The following is a 17,088-nucleotide window of genomic DNA, read 5'->3' as shown; positions in this document are numbered from 1 at the left end:
CTCTCTCTCTCTCCCCCCCCTCTCCCCCCCCTCTCTTCCTCTCTCCCTCTCTCTCTCTTCCTCTCTCTCTCTCTCTCTCTCTCCCCCCTCCCTCCCTCTCTCTCTCTCTCTCTCTCCCCCCCTCTCCTTCTCTCTCTCTTCCTCTCTCCCTCTCTCTCTCTCTCTCTCTCTCTCCACCCATGCTACCGTACATTATAAGTACAAGCATTGTTGAGGATCGATTTCACATTCTCCAACACAGCAAAACCTCCTCTCCCTTTCCTGGTCACCCACCCCCACTTCTCCCGTCCCACCTTTACTGACAAACTCACAGCATCCAGCATACTGAATGCTTGCTGGGGCTCTATCACACCTATCACTCCGTTAAAACATAAGCTCCGTGGGGCTGGCGCTGTGGCGTAGCAGGTAAAGCCACCACCTGCAGTGCCAGCATCCTATATGGGCACTGGCCAGGTGGAAGCCAGGAGCCAGGAGCTTCTTCCGGGTCTCCCACGTGGGTGCAGGGGCCCAAGCACCTGGGTCACCCTCTATTGCTTTCCCAGATACATTAGCAGAGAGCTGAATGGGAAGTGGAGCAGCCGGGACTAGAACCAGTGCCTATAGAGGATGCCAGTGCTGCAGATGGCTATTTTACCCTATGCCACAGCGCTACAGAATTCCATCCTGGTCTCCCACATGGGTGGCAGGGGCCCAGGTCCTTGCAGAAGCCTCTGCTGCCTGGCCAGGTGCATTAGCAGGGCGCTGGATGGGAAGTGGAGGAGCCAGGACTCTGATATGGGATGCTGGCTTAACTCGCCGCACCAAGACACTTGCCACACATGTTGAAGTCTTAACCTCCAAGTGGGTGCTGTTAGGAGGAGGAGGTGGTTGGGTCTCGGGGACGGGGCTGTCATCGAGGGCTTAGCACCCCTATGGCAGAGGACCCGGAGAGACCCTTCTGCCCAGTGAGGCCCGGGGAGGGGACAGCTGCCTGTGAAGGCGTGGTCCTCACCACACCCACACCGCCCGTACCTTGGTCTCAGATCTCACAGCCTCCAGACAGTGAGAAAGAAGGGTCTGGTGGTTAGGAGCCCCTGCTGGGTCTGCCATTCTGTTCCCACAGCCTGCATGGCCTGAGACACAGCGTCCACCTGAGCCATCGCTCCTGCACCCGAGGGTCAGCCCCTCTGCAGCTGTCGGGGCCCTTGCCCAGCCTGGCGAGCAGGGAGCAGCAATGGCCCCGGGGCCCCCAGATCCCTGCCATGCCCGGCTCTGGTTGAGAGCAGCCTCTTTGCCAGCCAGAGGCCAGATTCCAAGTCTCCCTGTCGCCTGGTGTAAGGTGAGACTGAAGGGGCTGGTGGAGGTGAGACATGGAGCGGGGGTGTTAGGGTCAGGTTGGTGAGAAGGCAGAGAGAGCTTCCGCTGCCAGAAGCCACGAGGATCCCAAAGGGCCCGGGAGAGGCACCCGAGCTGGGGTGGGGGCGGGGCATACCTGGGGCAGGTGCACACACCTGGCAGCCCCGCTTGCAGTGTTCTCCATGCAGCTCTGGACAAACAGAGGGGCCCCTGCTCCCAGCACCTGCTGGGATGTCCCCGTCTCACCAGCCGAGGGGCCCAGGAGGCAGAGGCAAAAGGGAGTCCCTGAGCACAGAGCCCACACCTGCCAAGTCAGCGCCTAACCGCCACGGTGCGGCACCAATGTCGCAGCTGTGCCCTGCTCTCTCCCTGCGCTTCCTCCCTGCTCTCAGTGTCACTCAGGAGCCAAGCAGGAAGGGCTGACCTGAGCTCCCCACCGAGGCGTGTTATCTGGACAGCGTCAGCAGCCCCTCTGCTTCTTATCTTTGGCCCTCGGAGACCAGGAGAGGAGCAAACAGCAGCTGCTGATCCTCCCAGGAGGGGCAGCCAACAGTGTGTGCCCGGGGTCACCTGGATGGGAAACGGCACCTGCCACTGGGGTGGGTGCTGCCGCTGACCGGGAAAAGCACGGGGGGGGGGGGGGGTGGCGGGGAGAAAAAGCATCATCACTGGCTGATGCAATCCAGGAAGGCTTCCCAGAGGAGTCTGCGCCCTCCCTAGGCTTTGAGGAACGTGCACAGGCAGGGGGGGCACGACAGGCAGGGGACTCGGCACGAGGCAAGAGGTGAGAGCAGCAATGCTCAATGAAGGAGCCTGAAGCTGTGTGACCTGGGCTAAGTGGCCCAACGGCTCTGTGCAGGTTTCCTCGCTTGCAAAATGGGAACGATCGCAGCGTCTGTCGTGTGGGCTGCTGTGTGGTGAGGAGAAACAATGGCGGAAGCCGACAGCACGCCACAGCCACTCAGTCCTAGCCCCGCTGTGCTCCTGGGTGCTGGCAGTGGGGAGGCCATGCTCAGAAGGTGGGAAAAGCCAACACCTATTCAAAGATGTCGAGTCTGCGCGATAATCCTGGAACAACCCATTTTAGAGATGAGAACACTGAGGGAACACCCTTTGCTCAAGGTCGCCAGGCTAGCAGCAAGTCATGACAGAGTTCTGGCTCAGGTCTGGCTGAGTCCAGCTCTGGGGCTCCAAGGACCAAAGAGGTCTGGGTCCCAGGAGTTTTTGGAGGGGAACCCTTGGCAGCCAAGGGCTGTCAGGTTAGAGAATGAGACAGAAGGCAGTGGGGACAGAGGAGACGGCACCAGGTAGAGGGAAAGGAGGCGGGCCTTCTACAGCCTGAGGTCCAGAGAGGGCAGGGCACCTGTCCAAGGTCACACAGCCCTCCTGGAGCAGGACAGAGGGCCGGGGGAGCTGGAGAAGTGGGCAGGAGCTGGGCCCCGCCCTGGGCTCTAATGCAGGGCGAACCCCACACTCTCTGAGTGTTGTCTGCTGGCAAAGCTGTGAAGGGCTGGGAAAGGCACCTCCCTGCCCTCGGCACCCCCAGCTAGGGTAGGGTCCAAGAGCAGAGTTAGGAGGACCAAGGGGGCGTCCCCTGCCCTGAGCCAGCCTGCCCCATCAGAGACACTTTGCTGACCCCTTGTGGCTGCACAGGGTCTAATTCCCACACCAGCTCCTAAGAGCCCTGCCCAGCGGCCCAGCGACCCTGGGGCCAGGTTCCAGGCCTCTCCCTGAGACCCCCAGGTGCACCCAGACCAACCTGGGTGGGGCTGGGGGGGCCTACCCGCTTCCTTGACCTCCCACTTATCCCCACCCAGAGAACTGAGATCCCACTCACGTCTAGTGGCATCGAAAACCGCGCTGTGCACCCTGGGGTGAGTTCTGACAATGTCCCGAGCCTCCGTGTCCCCATACGTAAGGCAGGTGGTAATGATGGCTGCCTCTTCATCAAAGGACACTAAGGAAGACGGTGGGCAGGAAGTCCCCAGAAGAGCGTCAGGCACATGGCACGCGCATGGTGGGGACAGGAAATGGGTTGCCCTCCCCCCCCCCCGACCTGGGCACCTGAGCTGACTCTCCGGGGAGCAGAGCCCTTTGGCGCTCAGCTGGGCTGGCGTCCGTTAGACCTGGGTCTTCAAGCCGTGTGTCCCAGGGCTGCTGTGGGATCTCTGAGCTCGTGGATGAAGAAACACGGGACACGCAGAAGGTGCAAACTTAACCAAGAAAAGGTTTATTAGGGGCTGTGGTTGTGGCTCGGGAGGGCTTCCACGGGCGGCGGCCTGCGTAGACGCACAGGGCAGCCTCCACCATGTCCACAAGGGCGTCCGTGCGCCTCCCAGGGCTCCCTGGGGCCCTCACAGCCCCCACCGGCCAGAGCTCCTCAGCTCTGGCCCAGCTGTGTTCTCAGAGCCTGCAGCTCCCGGCTGTTAATGTTGTTGCCTCCACACACGATGACCACAACTGGAGCCGGGCAGGGCGCAGGCGGCCTTCAGCCCGGAGTCTCCCCAGGAGGCCGGAGTAGACGGCGGCCAAGGCTGCCCCGCAGGCGGGCTCCACCAGCATCCGTTCATCATCTGGGGACAGGGGGAGCAGAGAGGGGCAGGAGGGACCCGTCAGTGCCCGGCAGGTTCTGGGCACTGTGGCTCCATGCAGCTGCCCACCCCTCCATCCACCCACCCACCCAACCATGCACCCATCCATCCACCCACCTATCCCCCCCACCCATCCATCCACCCACCCGGCCACCTAGCCACCCATGCATCCATCCGTCTACCCACCCATCCACCCACCCATCTATCCCTCCATCCATCTACCTTCCCCCCACCCTTCCACCCATCTATCCACCCAGCCACCCATCCATCCATGCCCATCCAGCCACCCATCCCTCCATCCATCCACCCTCCTTCCAACCCTGCCACCCATCTATCCATCCACCCACCCAGTCACCCACTCATGCACCCATCCACCCTCCCACCCATCCCTCCATCCATCCACCCTCCCCCCACCCTGCCACCCATCCATCCATGCCCATCCAGCCACCCAGCCATCCATCCATCCACTCACGTCGTCATCCATCATTTGTCTCTCTCTCTATCCATCAACCCAAGCATCCATCTCTCCGCCTGTCCATCTTTCATCCATCCATCCATCATCAGACTGTCCATCCGAGTAGCCATCAATCATTGTATCCACCCATCTATCAACTACCCATCAATCACCCATCTCTCCAGCTCCATCCATCACATGACTGTCTGTCCATCCATCAGTATGTCCATTCATCCATGTGTCCATCCACCCACCCATCCATTTGGATTTCATCAGTCCACTGCCCCATCAATCCATCCCTCCACTGCTATTCAGCTTTCCACTCACTCATACATTCGCCCATTCATTCAACAAATATTTATCCAGTGGCCCCCTCCCTGCCAGGCTCTGTGCTAGGAAGACCCTGGGATACAGCAGCCCCCTCCCCCAGGGAGCTCCCAGCCTAGTGATGGAGCTGGAAAAGCACCAGGCAGTTATGAGCCAGGGGACTGGTGCATAGGAGGTCCCCAACACAGGTGGGGTAGAGGTGGGAGAGCAGGGAGGCTTCCTGGAGGAGGTGTCTTGATAACTGAACAGCCTCTTCAGTCAAACGAAGCTGGTGGGGAGTAGGGCTAGGAAGGGATCAGGGGGAGGAGTAGCTCTGACCAAGAGCTGGAGGCTGGAGACAGCGCGGCACACTGCGCCCCACCCCTCCAACTACTTCTCGGCACGTTTTGGGCCATGCACACCTGGCCCCGTGCTGAGGGCACAGACAAGAGCGTGTGCTCACACTGGAGGGGCGGGGACCTGGATCCGGCTAGTGGATGGACCAAGGGCTCAGACACGACGGGGGAGGACGTGAATGGGTGGACAGGTGGGCAGAAGGTCTCTGAGCCCAGGTGGGGGCAGCGTCACTCACCCAGGAACCGCTGCGCCGCAGACACAGCCTCGGCATCCTCCACCACCTCAGAGAGGATCTCGCACTCCCGGGCACACTCCAGGGCCCGGGCGGCCACCGTCTTGGCACCCAGGCTCTTGGCCACGCTGCAGGAAGGAGCAGGGGGCAGGGACAAGCTGGGGCAGAGTCGCCTCCCCACACAGGCGCAGTCCTCCTGGGGGCCCAGGCCTCCCCCTACCATGCCAGGGGCTGGAGTTCACATTGCAAGGCGCAGAGAGAAGATGCACGATTATTGCCTTTGACTCGGTGTGTGGCGTCTGCCCCTCTGGCCCTACAGCCCTGATGGTGCCGGTCCTCACGCTGACCCCAGGAAGCCTGGCATGGAAGCTGGGCAATGGTTCAGGCCCGTGAGTCCCTGGAGGAACCTCCAACCCCCGAGGGGCCAGGGCATAGCCTTGGGAGCCAGGCTGCCTGGTTTTGCATCGTGGCTCACACTCCCTGCGCGACCCTGGGAGATCATTCGTCTCTCTGGATCTCAGTCTCCCATCTGAGAAATGGTCCTCCATTTACAACACATGTAACACCATGCAGCAAGTTCCCAGAGCAGTGTCGGCTGTGGCTGTGCTCATGGCTGGGACTGGCAGGGGAGGCGGTGATGGGCGCCCAAACACAGGAGCGGTGAGGAACTTCCCAGCTTAGAATGTGGTGTGAACGAGAACATTCGGAGGGGTCACCCCAAGGAGACGGCAGTGGGGGGCCTGTCTCTGGTGACTTTGCCACTGAGATGTGAGTACAGAGGGGAAACCAGCTGAGAGGAGCCAGGCAGGGGGACAGCCCAGGCAGAGCGCGCACCCGCAGAGGGCAGAGGAGGACGGCCAGGTGGCTGGGGCACAGCGAGGGGAGAGCTGGGCCTGGGAGCTTCGGGGCGGCATTGCTGGGTGGGTGAAGGAGGAATCCTGCAGGGTAGCCATGGAGGGAGGGAAGACAAGGGGCTCAGGGCCGTCAGCGCACCCAGCAGCTGCACCCCTGGGACCTGCTCCCTGGGCAATAACAACGCACCTCACACAGACTCCCAAGAGCCCCAACGTGGACCCAGCCCAAATGTCCTCTCATCAGCTGCTGGGCTGACAACCCAAGTGTGGCCTTGGATGGACTAGCAGTTGGCCACAAGGAGGAATGAGGTACCAACATGAGCCCTGGGGCACGTAGTGCTGAGTGGAAGAGACCAGACACCACAGGCCTCGTGCTGTGTGGCTCCATTCCAACAACATGGCCAGCATACGCAACGCCATAGAAAGAAAGTACAGGAGTAATTGTGGGGTCAGGGGTGGGGGGCCTGGGTGATGATGGTTAAGGGTGAGGGGTTTCTTTGGGTGTTATGAGATGTTCTACAACATCTTGTGCTGATGGTTGCACCATCAACCGCTGGATTGGTTAATTGTGAGGTGTGGGAAATAAAAATGTTATTCGGTGGCACAAGGGAAGGGAGGGGGTGCGAGGATGCAGTGGGGGGCGGGGACAAGGACTTGGAAGGAGCTGGATTCTTGGAGAAGAATGGGGAGAATTCAACGAAGGAGAGGGAAGCACCTTCCAGCCAGAGCACTTGGATGGTGGTAGTGACGTTTACTGAGATGGCAGGTCCACAGATATCACCCAATGCTTCTGCTGTGAATCCCAACCTCTCAAACTATATGATCAACTCGTTCATTCATGTCACAGACATTTGCAGAGCAACTGCTCTGTGCCAGGCAGATTTCCACTTCTCACTATGCATGCTCGGGTGAAAAACTGGGGTAAATGCAGCTGGTCTGACCTCAGCCTTGGATGATGGAGTTGAGCATGACCTTTGGTTTTCTGCTCTTATTGCTTGCCTATGTTTTCTAACTCACCTGCCACAAGTGCAAACTGTGCTTGCAATGACACAGACCAGTGAACGCTGGTCTTGTGAATGGATGAGGTGTAAATAGATCATTTCCCTCGTCCACCCTCTTGGCACAGCCTCCGTCTCAGATGCACATCACTGTGATTAAAGTCCCACAGACAAAGAGGCCCTTTTGGGTGCCCCCCAGTACCCCCCCTACCATGGTCCCAGCCTGAGCTTACCTGGTGATGTCTGGCAGTGTGACCAGCTTGCCTGCCTTTGTGGCCGCATTGAGACAGTGCGCCCCACGGGTTTCCATGGCGATGATGGGCACGTGCTGCCAGCCCACCTCCACCAGACCAGTCACCACCCCGAGCAGGAGTCCCCCACCCCCCACAGCCAGCACCAGGGCCGCTGGCGGGGTTCCCAGGGCTGCCTTCAGCTCCCGCACCAGGCTGGCGTTGCCTTCCCTGGGGGGGGGGGGGGAGAAAGAGGCAGGTGAATTCTCAGGCCTGGAGGCTCCCAGGGTGGGGGGATCACAGAGGTGGGCTCCCCACCCCCACAGGTCCCTAAACCCCAGCCGGGGGGGGGGGGAGGAAGTTCTGCAACATTTGCTTCACCCAGGGTCTACTCATCCTCCTTATTCTTTTATTCACTCCCTGCCCCTCCCCTAAGCTCCCTGACACTTTTCTCGGACACTGTCCTATGGAATCCCCCCCACACACAGCTTTGCAAAGAGGCAGTGTTAGTGTGTGTGGTTACAGCGGGACCTGGACACCACTCAGAACCACCCTGACTCCAGGGTGGTCTCTGCCATGTCCTAGCTGTGTGATCTTGGGCAAGTTGCTGGACTATTCTGTCCCTCAGTTTTGTCATCTGTGAAATAGTTAGCCCCCACCTCGAGAGCTTTGGAGAGGATGAATGGAATAGTGCTAGGGCAGCTGCTGGCCTGTGCCTGGCCCCTGAATATGTATTCAGTCAGACACTCATGTTCTACTTCCTGTTTACTCCTGTGGGAACTGAGGCATGGGGAGAGGGTGCTTTGCCCAAAGTCACACAATTCCCAAACAGTAGACACGGGGTCTGGACACAAGTCTGGTTTTGAGGCCTCTCTTCTCTGGGCAATGAGGGTGGAGGCGGTGACTCAATCAAGGCCTCCCAGCTCCCAGAGCAGGGCGGGGGGTGGGGGGGGACACCAGCCTTACCATATCAGGGGGTGGTCAAACGGGTGGACATTCACCCAGCCATCCCTCTTGGCTAACTCCTGTGCCCTCACATTAGCCTCATCCCAGACCTAAAGAAAAAGTGACAGCCCTCAGAACTGGGAGCCGGGCAGCTCGAGGCTGGAGGAGGGCTTGGGAGTATGAGACCAGGCATGGACCGGTGGCCCCCTGGAGCAAGGACACAGGACTCTGGGTGGGTAAACAGGTGCCACGTGCTCCCGCCATCCCCACAGCCATCTCACTGCCCTGCCACGCGGAGGATGGAGCCAGAGAACCCCAGGCTGGCCACAGGACTTCCGATCCTTCCCCCACCCCCCCTCAGAACCACGCATCTGGGCCTCCACCTGGCGGCCTCCCTCTTCTTCCGTGTCCCCACCCCCACTGAGGCCGGTCTCAGCCGTGACACATGGTGGAAGTGACAGTGCAGCTGCTCCAAGCCGAGGTCATGAAAACGCCATGTGTTTCTCCTCACCCCTCTTGCCATGAGCCTGAGAGAGACATGCCCATGTGGCCACACGCCAAGAAAAAGGAGGGGCCCTTTGTAGACCTTAACCTTGGCCAAGGCTGAAGCAGAACCTCGGCTGGCCACCCACGGACTCCTGAGGAACAGCAACACTGTTTCTCATCAGCACTGGTGATGGGAGCCATTGTTACACAGCACCGGCTAGCAGCCATGGCTGATGAAAACACTCTGTGCTTCCCCCACCACAAACGCATCCCACTCTGCTGCCCTCCACCGCTACCTGTGAGGCTGCGCACGACATCCACACTGCATGGGCATCAACAGCATGTTCTGTTGTCTCTGTATCCCCACAACAGTCTAGCATAGGCACAGAATGTGCATTTGATGAACATGGATGGATGGATGGATGGATGGATGGGTGGATGGGTGGGTGGGTGGGTGGATGGATGGGCGGATGGATGGGTGGGTGGGTGGGTGGATAGATGGATGGATGGGTGGATGGATGGATGGGTGGGTGGATGGGTGGATGGATGGGTGGATGGATGGGTAGGTGGGTGGGTGGATGGATGGATGGATGGATGGGTGGGTGGGTGGGTGGATGGGTGGATGGGTGGATAAACAGGTGGACGGGTGGATGGACAGATGGATGGATGAACAAATGCATGGATGGATGGATGAACAGATGGATGGATGGATGAGTGGGTTAGTGGACAGATAGATGGATGTACAGGTGATGGATGGATGGTTAAAAGGATGTATGAATGAAGGGGGGAAGGGAGGGTAGGGAACAGATGGACAAAGGGAGCAAGAGAGGGAGACCAGGTGGGTGGATGGATGGAAATAAGCAGAGAAGGAAGGAAAGGATGGTGGGAAGGGGGGAGAGGGTGGAGGCTGCCTACTCTAGGTATTTGCAGAATAACTTTCAGGGACCATGGAAATGCTTTTCATGTTAATGCAAAGAGGTTTTTGAGATCTACAATCTGTTTACCCTTATTTGAATGAATTTTTCCTTCTCCCCAGGAAGGAGAAAGATTACATGCCCATGTCTCTATTTTTTTTTTTTAATTTTTTTTTTTTTGGTAACAAAGTGAACCAGTGATAATGTGATATCCTTATTTGTGTACCTCTTTCATATTGGGGTGGTCTCAGAGTAAGAAATGATGTGGCCTGGGCTGGTGTTGCGGTGTAGTGGGCAAAGCCACCACCTGCAGTGCCGGCATCCCATATGGGCACCGGTTCGACTCCTGGCTGCCCCTCTTCCAATCGAGCTCTCTGCTATGGCCTGGGAAAGCAGCAGAAGATGGCCCAAGAATTTGGGTCCCTGCACCTGCATGGGAGACCCAGAAGAAGCTCCTGGCTCTTGGCTTCAGATCAGCCCAGCTCCGGCTGTTAGGGCTATTTAGGGAGTGAACCAACAGATGGAAGACCCCCTCCCCCTCTCTGCCTCTCTGTAACTCTGCCTTTCAAATAAATAAATAAATCTTTTTTCAAAAAAAAAAAAAAAAGAAATGATGTGGTCATTATATTTCTCCTTTTTGTCTTATCAGATGGAAACCTTTAATTATACCGAGTGCTGGTGAGGGTGGAAGGAGCGAGATTCTCTCCGCCAACCACTCGCTTCCTGAACTTCCTGTTCCATGCCTGGAGGTCTCCTCCAGATGGGGAAGGGCACCACACAGCCCCCCCACACACACTCCCACTCCCACTCACTCCCACCCTAAGAGAAGACGCACCCCCACCCCAGTTCATCAAAAGGAAAAGGAGACAGATCTCGGGGTAGGGCGTGTGAGGGGAAAAGCCCACTCCAGCAGGCTCCGCCCTTCCGGGGGTCCTTACCTTTCCCGCCAGCTGAACCTCGGCCCCTTCGCCCTCCAGCCTTCTCACCACCTGCGGGGAGGTGCCCTCCGGCAGCACAATGGTGGCGGGGACGCCCAGCTTCCGGGCCACGTAGGCGGCGGCGATGCCTGCGTTGCCCCCTAAGGAGGCGGCAGAAGGAGCATGAGCCGTGGACACCCCCATGCCCTGTGCTCCGTTTCCCTGTGGTCAGTTCCTCCGCAGGGTCACCTGCCCTGCTGTTCACCCTCCCCTGAGCCAGAGGTGGCTGCGTGTGGTGGACAGAGCTGATCGGGAACTCGGTCCCCGCCTCCATCCATGTCTGGTTTATGTGACCCACGCTGGGATTTCAGTGTCACCAGGGAGAGCGGCCGCCTTCTCACTACCGTTGTGGGATGGTGGCTGGCGAGCCTGCAGCTTCCGGGGGTCTTTTTGGCTCCCAGAAGCCAGTAGAACAGAGCACGTACAGAGGGGCGAAGACTCAGGAGGAGAGGTGCAACACGGAGATGCTGGGTGAGCGAGCTGGGCAGCCACTTATCCCAGGAGTTTTCAGTTCCTGGCACCGGTGGCTTAAAGCTGCACGGGTTGGGGGTCCCTGGCTACAGCCGTGAGTCGTGAGTGATGGAGGAGGGCGAGGAGGTGACCTTGAAGACACTGCACATCTCCAGCTAGCTCCTCCCCCACCCCAGGAGGCAGGGCAGGGCGGGGTCACCTGAGGAGCACACCAGGTGTCTGTATCCCTTCTTGACCATCTGGGGAGAGAGGAAGGGGGTCGGGCACTAAGCCAAGCAGGCGTCACGGAGAGCCGGGGGCACCCAGAGCTGGACGCTGCTCAGGCGTCCCCGCCCCCCTGCCCAAGCCCCGCCCCCTCACCTCCTGGCAGAAGTACCCGATGCCCCGGATTTTGAAGGAGCCGGCGGGCTGCACGTTCTCGCACTTGAGGAAGACAGCGGTGCCCGCCGCCTGGGACAGCGCCCAGCTCTCCAGCAGAGGCGTGGCCACGTGGAAGGGCTCCGTCTTGCCGTGGCTCTCCATACCGCCGCCACCAACCCCAAGGCTGCAGGAGGACAGGACACGCACAGCAGCCCGGGCAGCCCCTGGGGAGTCCCCTAAACCAGGACAGAGCGGGGAGAGCCGGACAGACCCTCAGCTTGGGCGCCCTCGCCCCACAGCTGCCAGGCAAGGACCTGCTGCTCCCCGGGCTTCCCAGGGAGGTTTGGGCGGGAGGCCCTGTCTGGCTGAACCATGGCTGCCCATGGGGCCGGGAGAGAGAATTCGGCCAACACGTGGTGATGGGCAGTGAGAGAGCCGGAGAACTCGCCTGTCCCTCACTCACGCGTTCACTTCAAAACCATCTGCTGAGCACCCATCGAACCCCGAGCCCCAGGAGGAAACCGGTTAGCAGAGGCCACACCCAGCTGGCCAGACGCGATCCCTGAATTCAAGGAGGAGTGACATGGGGAGGGGGCGTATTTTGGCACAGATGGTCAGGAAAGATGTTTCTCGAAGAAATATTTTTAAACTCCTATTATGATTGGGGCTGGCACCGTGGCACGGTGGGTTAAGCCACTTAGGATGCCCACATTCCACATGGGTGTGCCCACCTGAGTCCCTGAGACCCCACTTCTGATCCAGCTCCCTGCGAATGCACCTGGGAAAGCAGCGGAGGGTGGCCCAAGTCCTTGGGCCCCTGCACCCACGTAGGAGACCTGGACGGAGTTCCTGACTCCTGGCTTCAGCGTGGCCCAGCCTGGGCAGTGACCACTTGGGGAGTGAACAAGTGGATGGAAGATCTCTCTCTCTCTCTCTCTCTCTCTCTCTCTCTCTCTCTCTCTCTCTCTCTGCCTTTCAAATAAATAAATGAACATTTTTAAAAACATATACTATGGAAAATGCGGGAACAGCGTAACTGGAGGAGCGGGTGACGCCGCCCCAAGCAGCCACGCCTCAACTTCAGTGTGGCTCGTGGCCCAGCTTGTTCCCCTGTGTCTGCTCTCCCCCTTCCCGCGGTTGCTACTTTCCTGTTATTAGTAGGAGTCTACTAACGTCCTGGTCATCTCGCCTGTAAACATGTCAGCACACACACAAATCTCAAAGTAAAGAGCTTTTGGGGCCGGTGCTGTGGCACAGTGGTTAAAGCTGCCACCTGCTATGTTGGCATCCTATATGGGCTCCGGTTTGAGTTCCGGCTGTTCCACTTCCTATCCCAGCTCCCTGCTAATGCACCTGGGAAAGCAGTAGAAGATGGCCCAAGTGCTTGGGCCCCTGCACCCATGTGGGGAACCCGGAAGAAACTCCTGGCTCCTGGCTTCAGATTGGTCCAGCTCTGGCTGTTGTGGCCATCTGGGGAGTGAACCAGCATATGGAAGATCTCTCTCTCTCTCTCCCTCTCTCTCTCTGCTTTTCAAATAAATAAATAATTTTTTTTTCAAAAAATAAGGAACTTTGTAAAAAAATGCAGTCACGTGATTTTACTGCTGTATACATTTGTTCAAATTCATTGAACGTTCACAATGAACATTAACGAAGAAAGGAGCGACTTGATTTCAATGTTTATTCATTTATTTTCATCTTCTTGTAGAGTAGAGGAGGGGAAGATCTTCCATTCACTGGTTCACTCCCCAAATGCCTGCAACAGCCAGGGCTGGGCCGGGCAGAAGCCAGGAGGCTGGAGCTCCGTCCAAATGTCCCCCATGGGTGGCAGAGCCCACATCCTAATGTGGTGCGTGTTAGCAGGGAGCTGGAATTGGGAGCAGAGCCAGGACTTGGGCCACAGGGCAACACTTAACCACTGGGCCAAAACACCCACCCCAATAATGTCAGAGAGCTGGTCACTGTTTACTCTCTCATCATCTCATTAAACGTAGTAAAAGGGGGAGGAGACAGACAGTCAGGTGGGGCTAAGGGTTGGGGTCTTGAACAGTTAGAATCAGGTGCGCACGCTGGATGCATGCGTTTTGATTGACTGCAAGAATTTAACTTCCCTGTGGTCTGTTAGCTCTCCCAGGGGGACCTTGGAGACGAATGACACGGGAGCCTGGGGAAGAGCATTGGTGCAGAGGGAACAGAGGGAGAAATGAACTTGGGGTGCTGCTCGGGTGCGGAGAGGAAGGAGTGGGGGGAGGGGAGGGCAGGGCTGGCTGGCAGGGGTGCCAGCGCATGGGGAGCTTCCCTCTTACTTTCATTCTGCGTGCAGCAGGAAGCCACTGGGGAGCGAGCGACTGGGCCAGTGGGTAAGGAAGCGAGCGAGGAAGTGAGAGAGGAGGGAAGAGGAGCTAACAGCCCCCTTTTTCTCGGCGGTAGGGAAGCCCTGGGCCCCTCATGCAGTTCCACTATTGGCCACTAGGAGGAGCGCTGTACCCTCACCCCCTCGCAGAGACCCAAGCTCTCCCCCACGTGACAGAGTTCAGGAGCTGGGCTGGCGTCCGGGCGGTGCTGGACTCCCCAGCAGGGCAAAGCCTCAGCCACGTCCACCCAGCCCCAGCCGGAGCAGCTCCCACATGGGCGCTGAGAGAGAGGGGCCCATGTGTCGCCCCACTCCCAAACCCAGCACAGCCTGGCCTGGAGCCCAAGAGCATGGGTTTTAGGGTGGACCAGAGACCCAAGGCTCCTTGCTGTGTGATCCAACCCAGAGTCTCAACACCTTCTCTTCCTGCAACATAGGGATAAGTACCCTCCTAACCCCCGGGCCGGGTGTGGCACAGCTGCTGTTAGTCAAATCTACCGCGTGCCAGACGTCGGCTGTGTCTTCTGCAGCCTGACCTCATGGGGACCTTTGACGCCCTCACTCGTGAGTGTTCGCGTCTGTAAGGCGCAGGCCCTGGCACGGGAGCTGGGCGTGTCACAGAACGGTTCAGACAAACATACGAATCCGGAATGGTAAAACTGCTGAGAGAGACCTGTGTTCACAGGGAGACAAAGAGAAGAAGCCAGGGATGGACTTCAGGGTCGGGGGTCCGGAAAGGCCTCTCAGAGCGGGAGACCGTGCACACTCAGTTCTGAAACCAAGAACTAGCAGGAGAGCCCAGGGTCATGGCGAGGCGTCACTGGGGCTGCAGAGTCACGCCGTGCCTCCGTGCCAACACAGCACAGTAACAACCAGCATGAGAGTAGGCACTGGGCCAGGCACCTGCATCTCATCTCACGGGATCCTTCGCTCCTATGAACCCCCCTTTATCGCCAACGAAACTGAGGCCCAGGGAGGTGGAGTGGCTCATCCTGGACCATGCAGCACGAAGTGGCACAGCCAGGATTGGAACCCAGGAAACCGTGCTCATCGCCGGCGTGCTACGCCTTCTCTGATCTATTCTCATTGTTATTACACGTCTGGCTTTTAATCGCAGCTGTCCATCGCCCCCAGGAGCCAAGTGCTCCTGGCTCAGTCCCCGGACTTCCTCCGACCTCTTGGTCACACCTGCTGCCCACAAGGCGGACAGCAGGCATCAGTGGAATGAGTTAGCCTCAAGTCGCCGACAGCGTCGTCAACCCAGACCCCGCTGGTCTGAGGCTGGGCCGAGGGCTTGGGCCAGGGACGCGCAGCTCTCGCCCAGCATGGCCACCCCTGGGGCCGAGGGGCACCCCAGGGGCCCCTGCTATGGGACAAGACGGTGGGCAGCACTAGGCTCAGGCGCCAGTCTCCCACGTGTGACCTTGGCCGAGTCCCTTTCCCTTGGCCCTGCGTTGGGGTAAGGACGCCTGCCTTTTCCACCGCCTCACCCCCAAGGTTTTGACCCAGAAGCCACCTGGCCAGTGCTGCAAGCCAAGTGCCCGAGAACAGGAAGCCTCGGGCTGGCCCGCGGGGGCCCAAAGCCTAGCTCTGGCCTGCAGGCCCGGCCCTTGTCCACCCTTTGCAGGGCCCTGAGTCTGGGGTGGGGGCTGAAGCTCCCTCCCTCCCGCCTCCTGCCTCTATCCCCTGCCCGGACTTGGCCCAGAGCTGCCCAGACCACCCCACATTCACACTCACACTCCTGCAGCCCCAGGGGTCCCACGGCCCCAGACGGCTTACCTCCCTGCCTGATAGTCCCCGGACCACCTCGGCCCCTGCCAGCCCCGCTGCAGGCTGCCCACTGGGGGCACGGGCACTGCCTGGCTTCCGGTTGCCTTGGCCCCTCCTCCCGTGTTAAAGGAACAGTGCCCAACTCTAGGGCTCAAGGCAAAGACAGAGGAGGAAGGGGGTCCAGACCAGCTCAGGGCCTCTGCCCGTGACTCATGCATTACCTGGCCCCACTGGGCAGATGAGAAAACTGAGGTTCAGCAAGACGGTGGGGGGGACTCAGAGAGAGGCAGAGGCCTCCTTACCCCTCACCTGGCCCACCTGCTCCATGGCACCGACTGTCTACACCTTATCCAGGTCCAGAGCTCATCCACACACCGGGCTGCGTCCCCTGAGCTACTGCTGGGGTCAGCTTGGGCCTGAGTCTGAAAAATGAAGACAAAGAAAGAGCCCTCATCCATCTGGGGGGGAGGGCATGTCTTTTCTGAAGCTCCTCCCCCTTCCCGGGTATTTCACACTCAGCACAGGAGCCCAATTATTACTCAATGATGATTGAATGAATAAATGACCGTTCATTCATTCGTTCAATGGATATGACTTGGACACCTGCTCCGTGCCAGTGCCTGGGAACTTTAGCCTCAACCAGGGCGGCCTGGGCCCTGCCCCCGCCAAGCCCTCCCCTGCAGAGAGGTCTAATCAGTGCTATCAGGCGACAGGAGCGGGAGGGGGCAGGGCCGGGAGCCCAGCTGGGGGCTGGGGAGGAGGCGAAGTCTGCGCTGAGTCAGGAATTCCCTCAGGGAGCAGAGTCTGGAGTTGGAGAACAGGGGGTGGGGTCCCCGGGTGGGTAGGGAGGCGGCCGAGGGGCGGGGCGACGCTGCCAGTCCAGGGTCCAGACCTGCGCCTGGAGCCGGCGAAGGCTTGAGGCAGGGCAGCGCTGGGATGCGATGCGTGTCCCCTCTGGGCCGCCATCAACTGGGGGCAGCGGACTCAGTTTCCCGCTCTGGCGAGTCCCCAGGTTTGACGATTAACCCCGGCCAAGTGAGGTCCCGCCACTGGGCCCTGTCCTTGCCCTGGCCTCTCAGGGGAAGTGCCGCAGGCCTGGGGCCCTCCATCCTCCCTGGCAGAGACAAGCCCTCCCGGGACAGGGCGGGGGCAGGGTGCGTTCACACGGAGTGCGGCCCCACGCGGAGCCAGCGGGCTGCAGTGGGCCGGAGGGTTGCCTGGGAGGAGAGGGGGGAGGCGAGGCCGGAGGACGGGGCCCCACCCCAGCTATCAGCCTTTTGAATGAGGCCCTGCTGGCCCAAGCAAACTGCTCAGGGCATGCGTGAGGCTCTCCGGGCGGTGAATGGCACCCCACCTGCAGCTGAGCCTCCGCGGGGCCATCATGCGTCTCCTCCCTGGTCCCGGGTGAGACCCAGGTGCATCCTGGGAAGGCAGGCAGGTCAGTTTGAGGGCTGA

The 17,088-nt window shown here is 59.5% G+C and overlaps 1 protein-coding gene across 1 annotated transcript; it reads right to left on the bottom strand.

Moving 5' to 3' along the window:
- Positions 1–3,537: 3,537 nt before the first annotated feature.
- SDSL (serine dehydratase like) lies at positions 3,538–16,008 on the bottom strand. Its single transcript, XM_062182464.1, is given in 9 exon segments — positions 3,538–3,804; positions 3,807–3,908; positions 5,279–5,403; positions 7,361–7,588; positions 8,324–8,412; positions 10,641–10,780; positions 11,350–11,389; positions 11,511–11,694; positions 15,643–16,008. Coding segments are annotated over 9 exon segments (1,206 nt in total). The 5' UTR covers positions 15,852–16,008; the 3' UTR covers positions 3,538–3,715.
- Between the last annotated feature and the right edge of the window lie 1,080 nt (positions 16,009–17,088).

Source organism: Lepus europaeus, chromosome 23, assembly GCF_033115175.1.
Source record: "Lepus europaeus isolate LE1 chromosome 23, mLepTim1.pri, whole genome shotgun sequence".
NCBI classification, from domain to species: Eukaryota; Metazoa; Chordata; class Mammalia; order Lagomorpha; family Leporidae; genus Lepus; species Lepus europaeus.
This window is presented reverse-complemented; position numbering and strand designations above follow the sequence as displayed.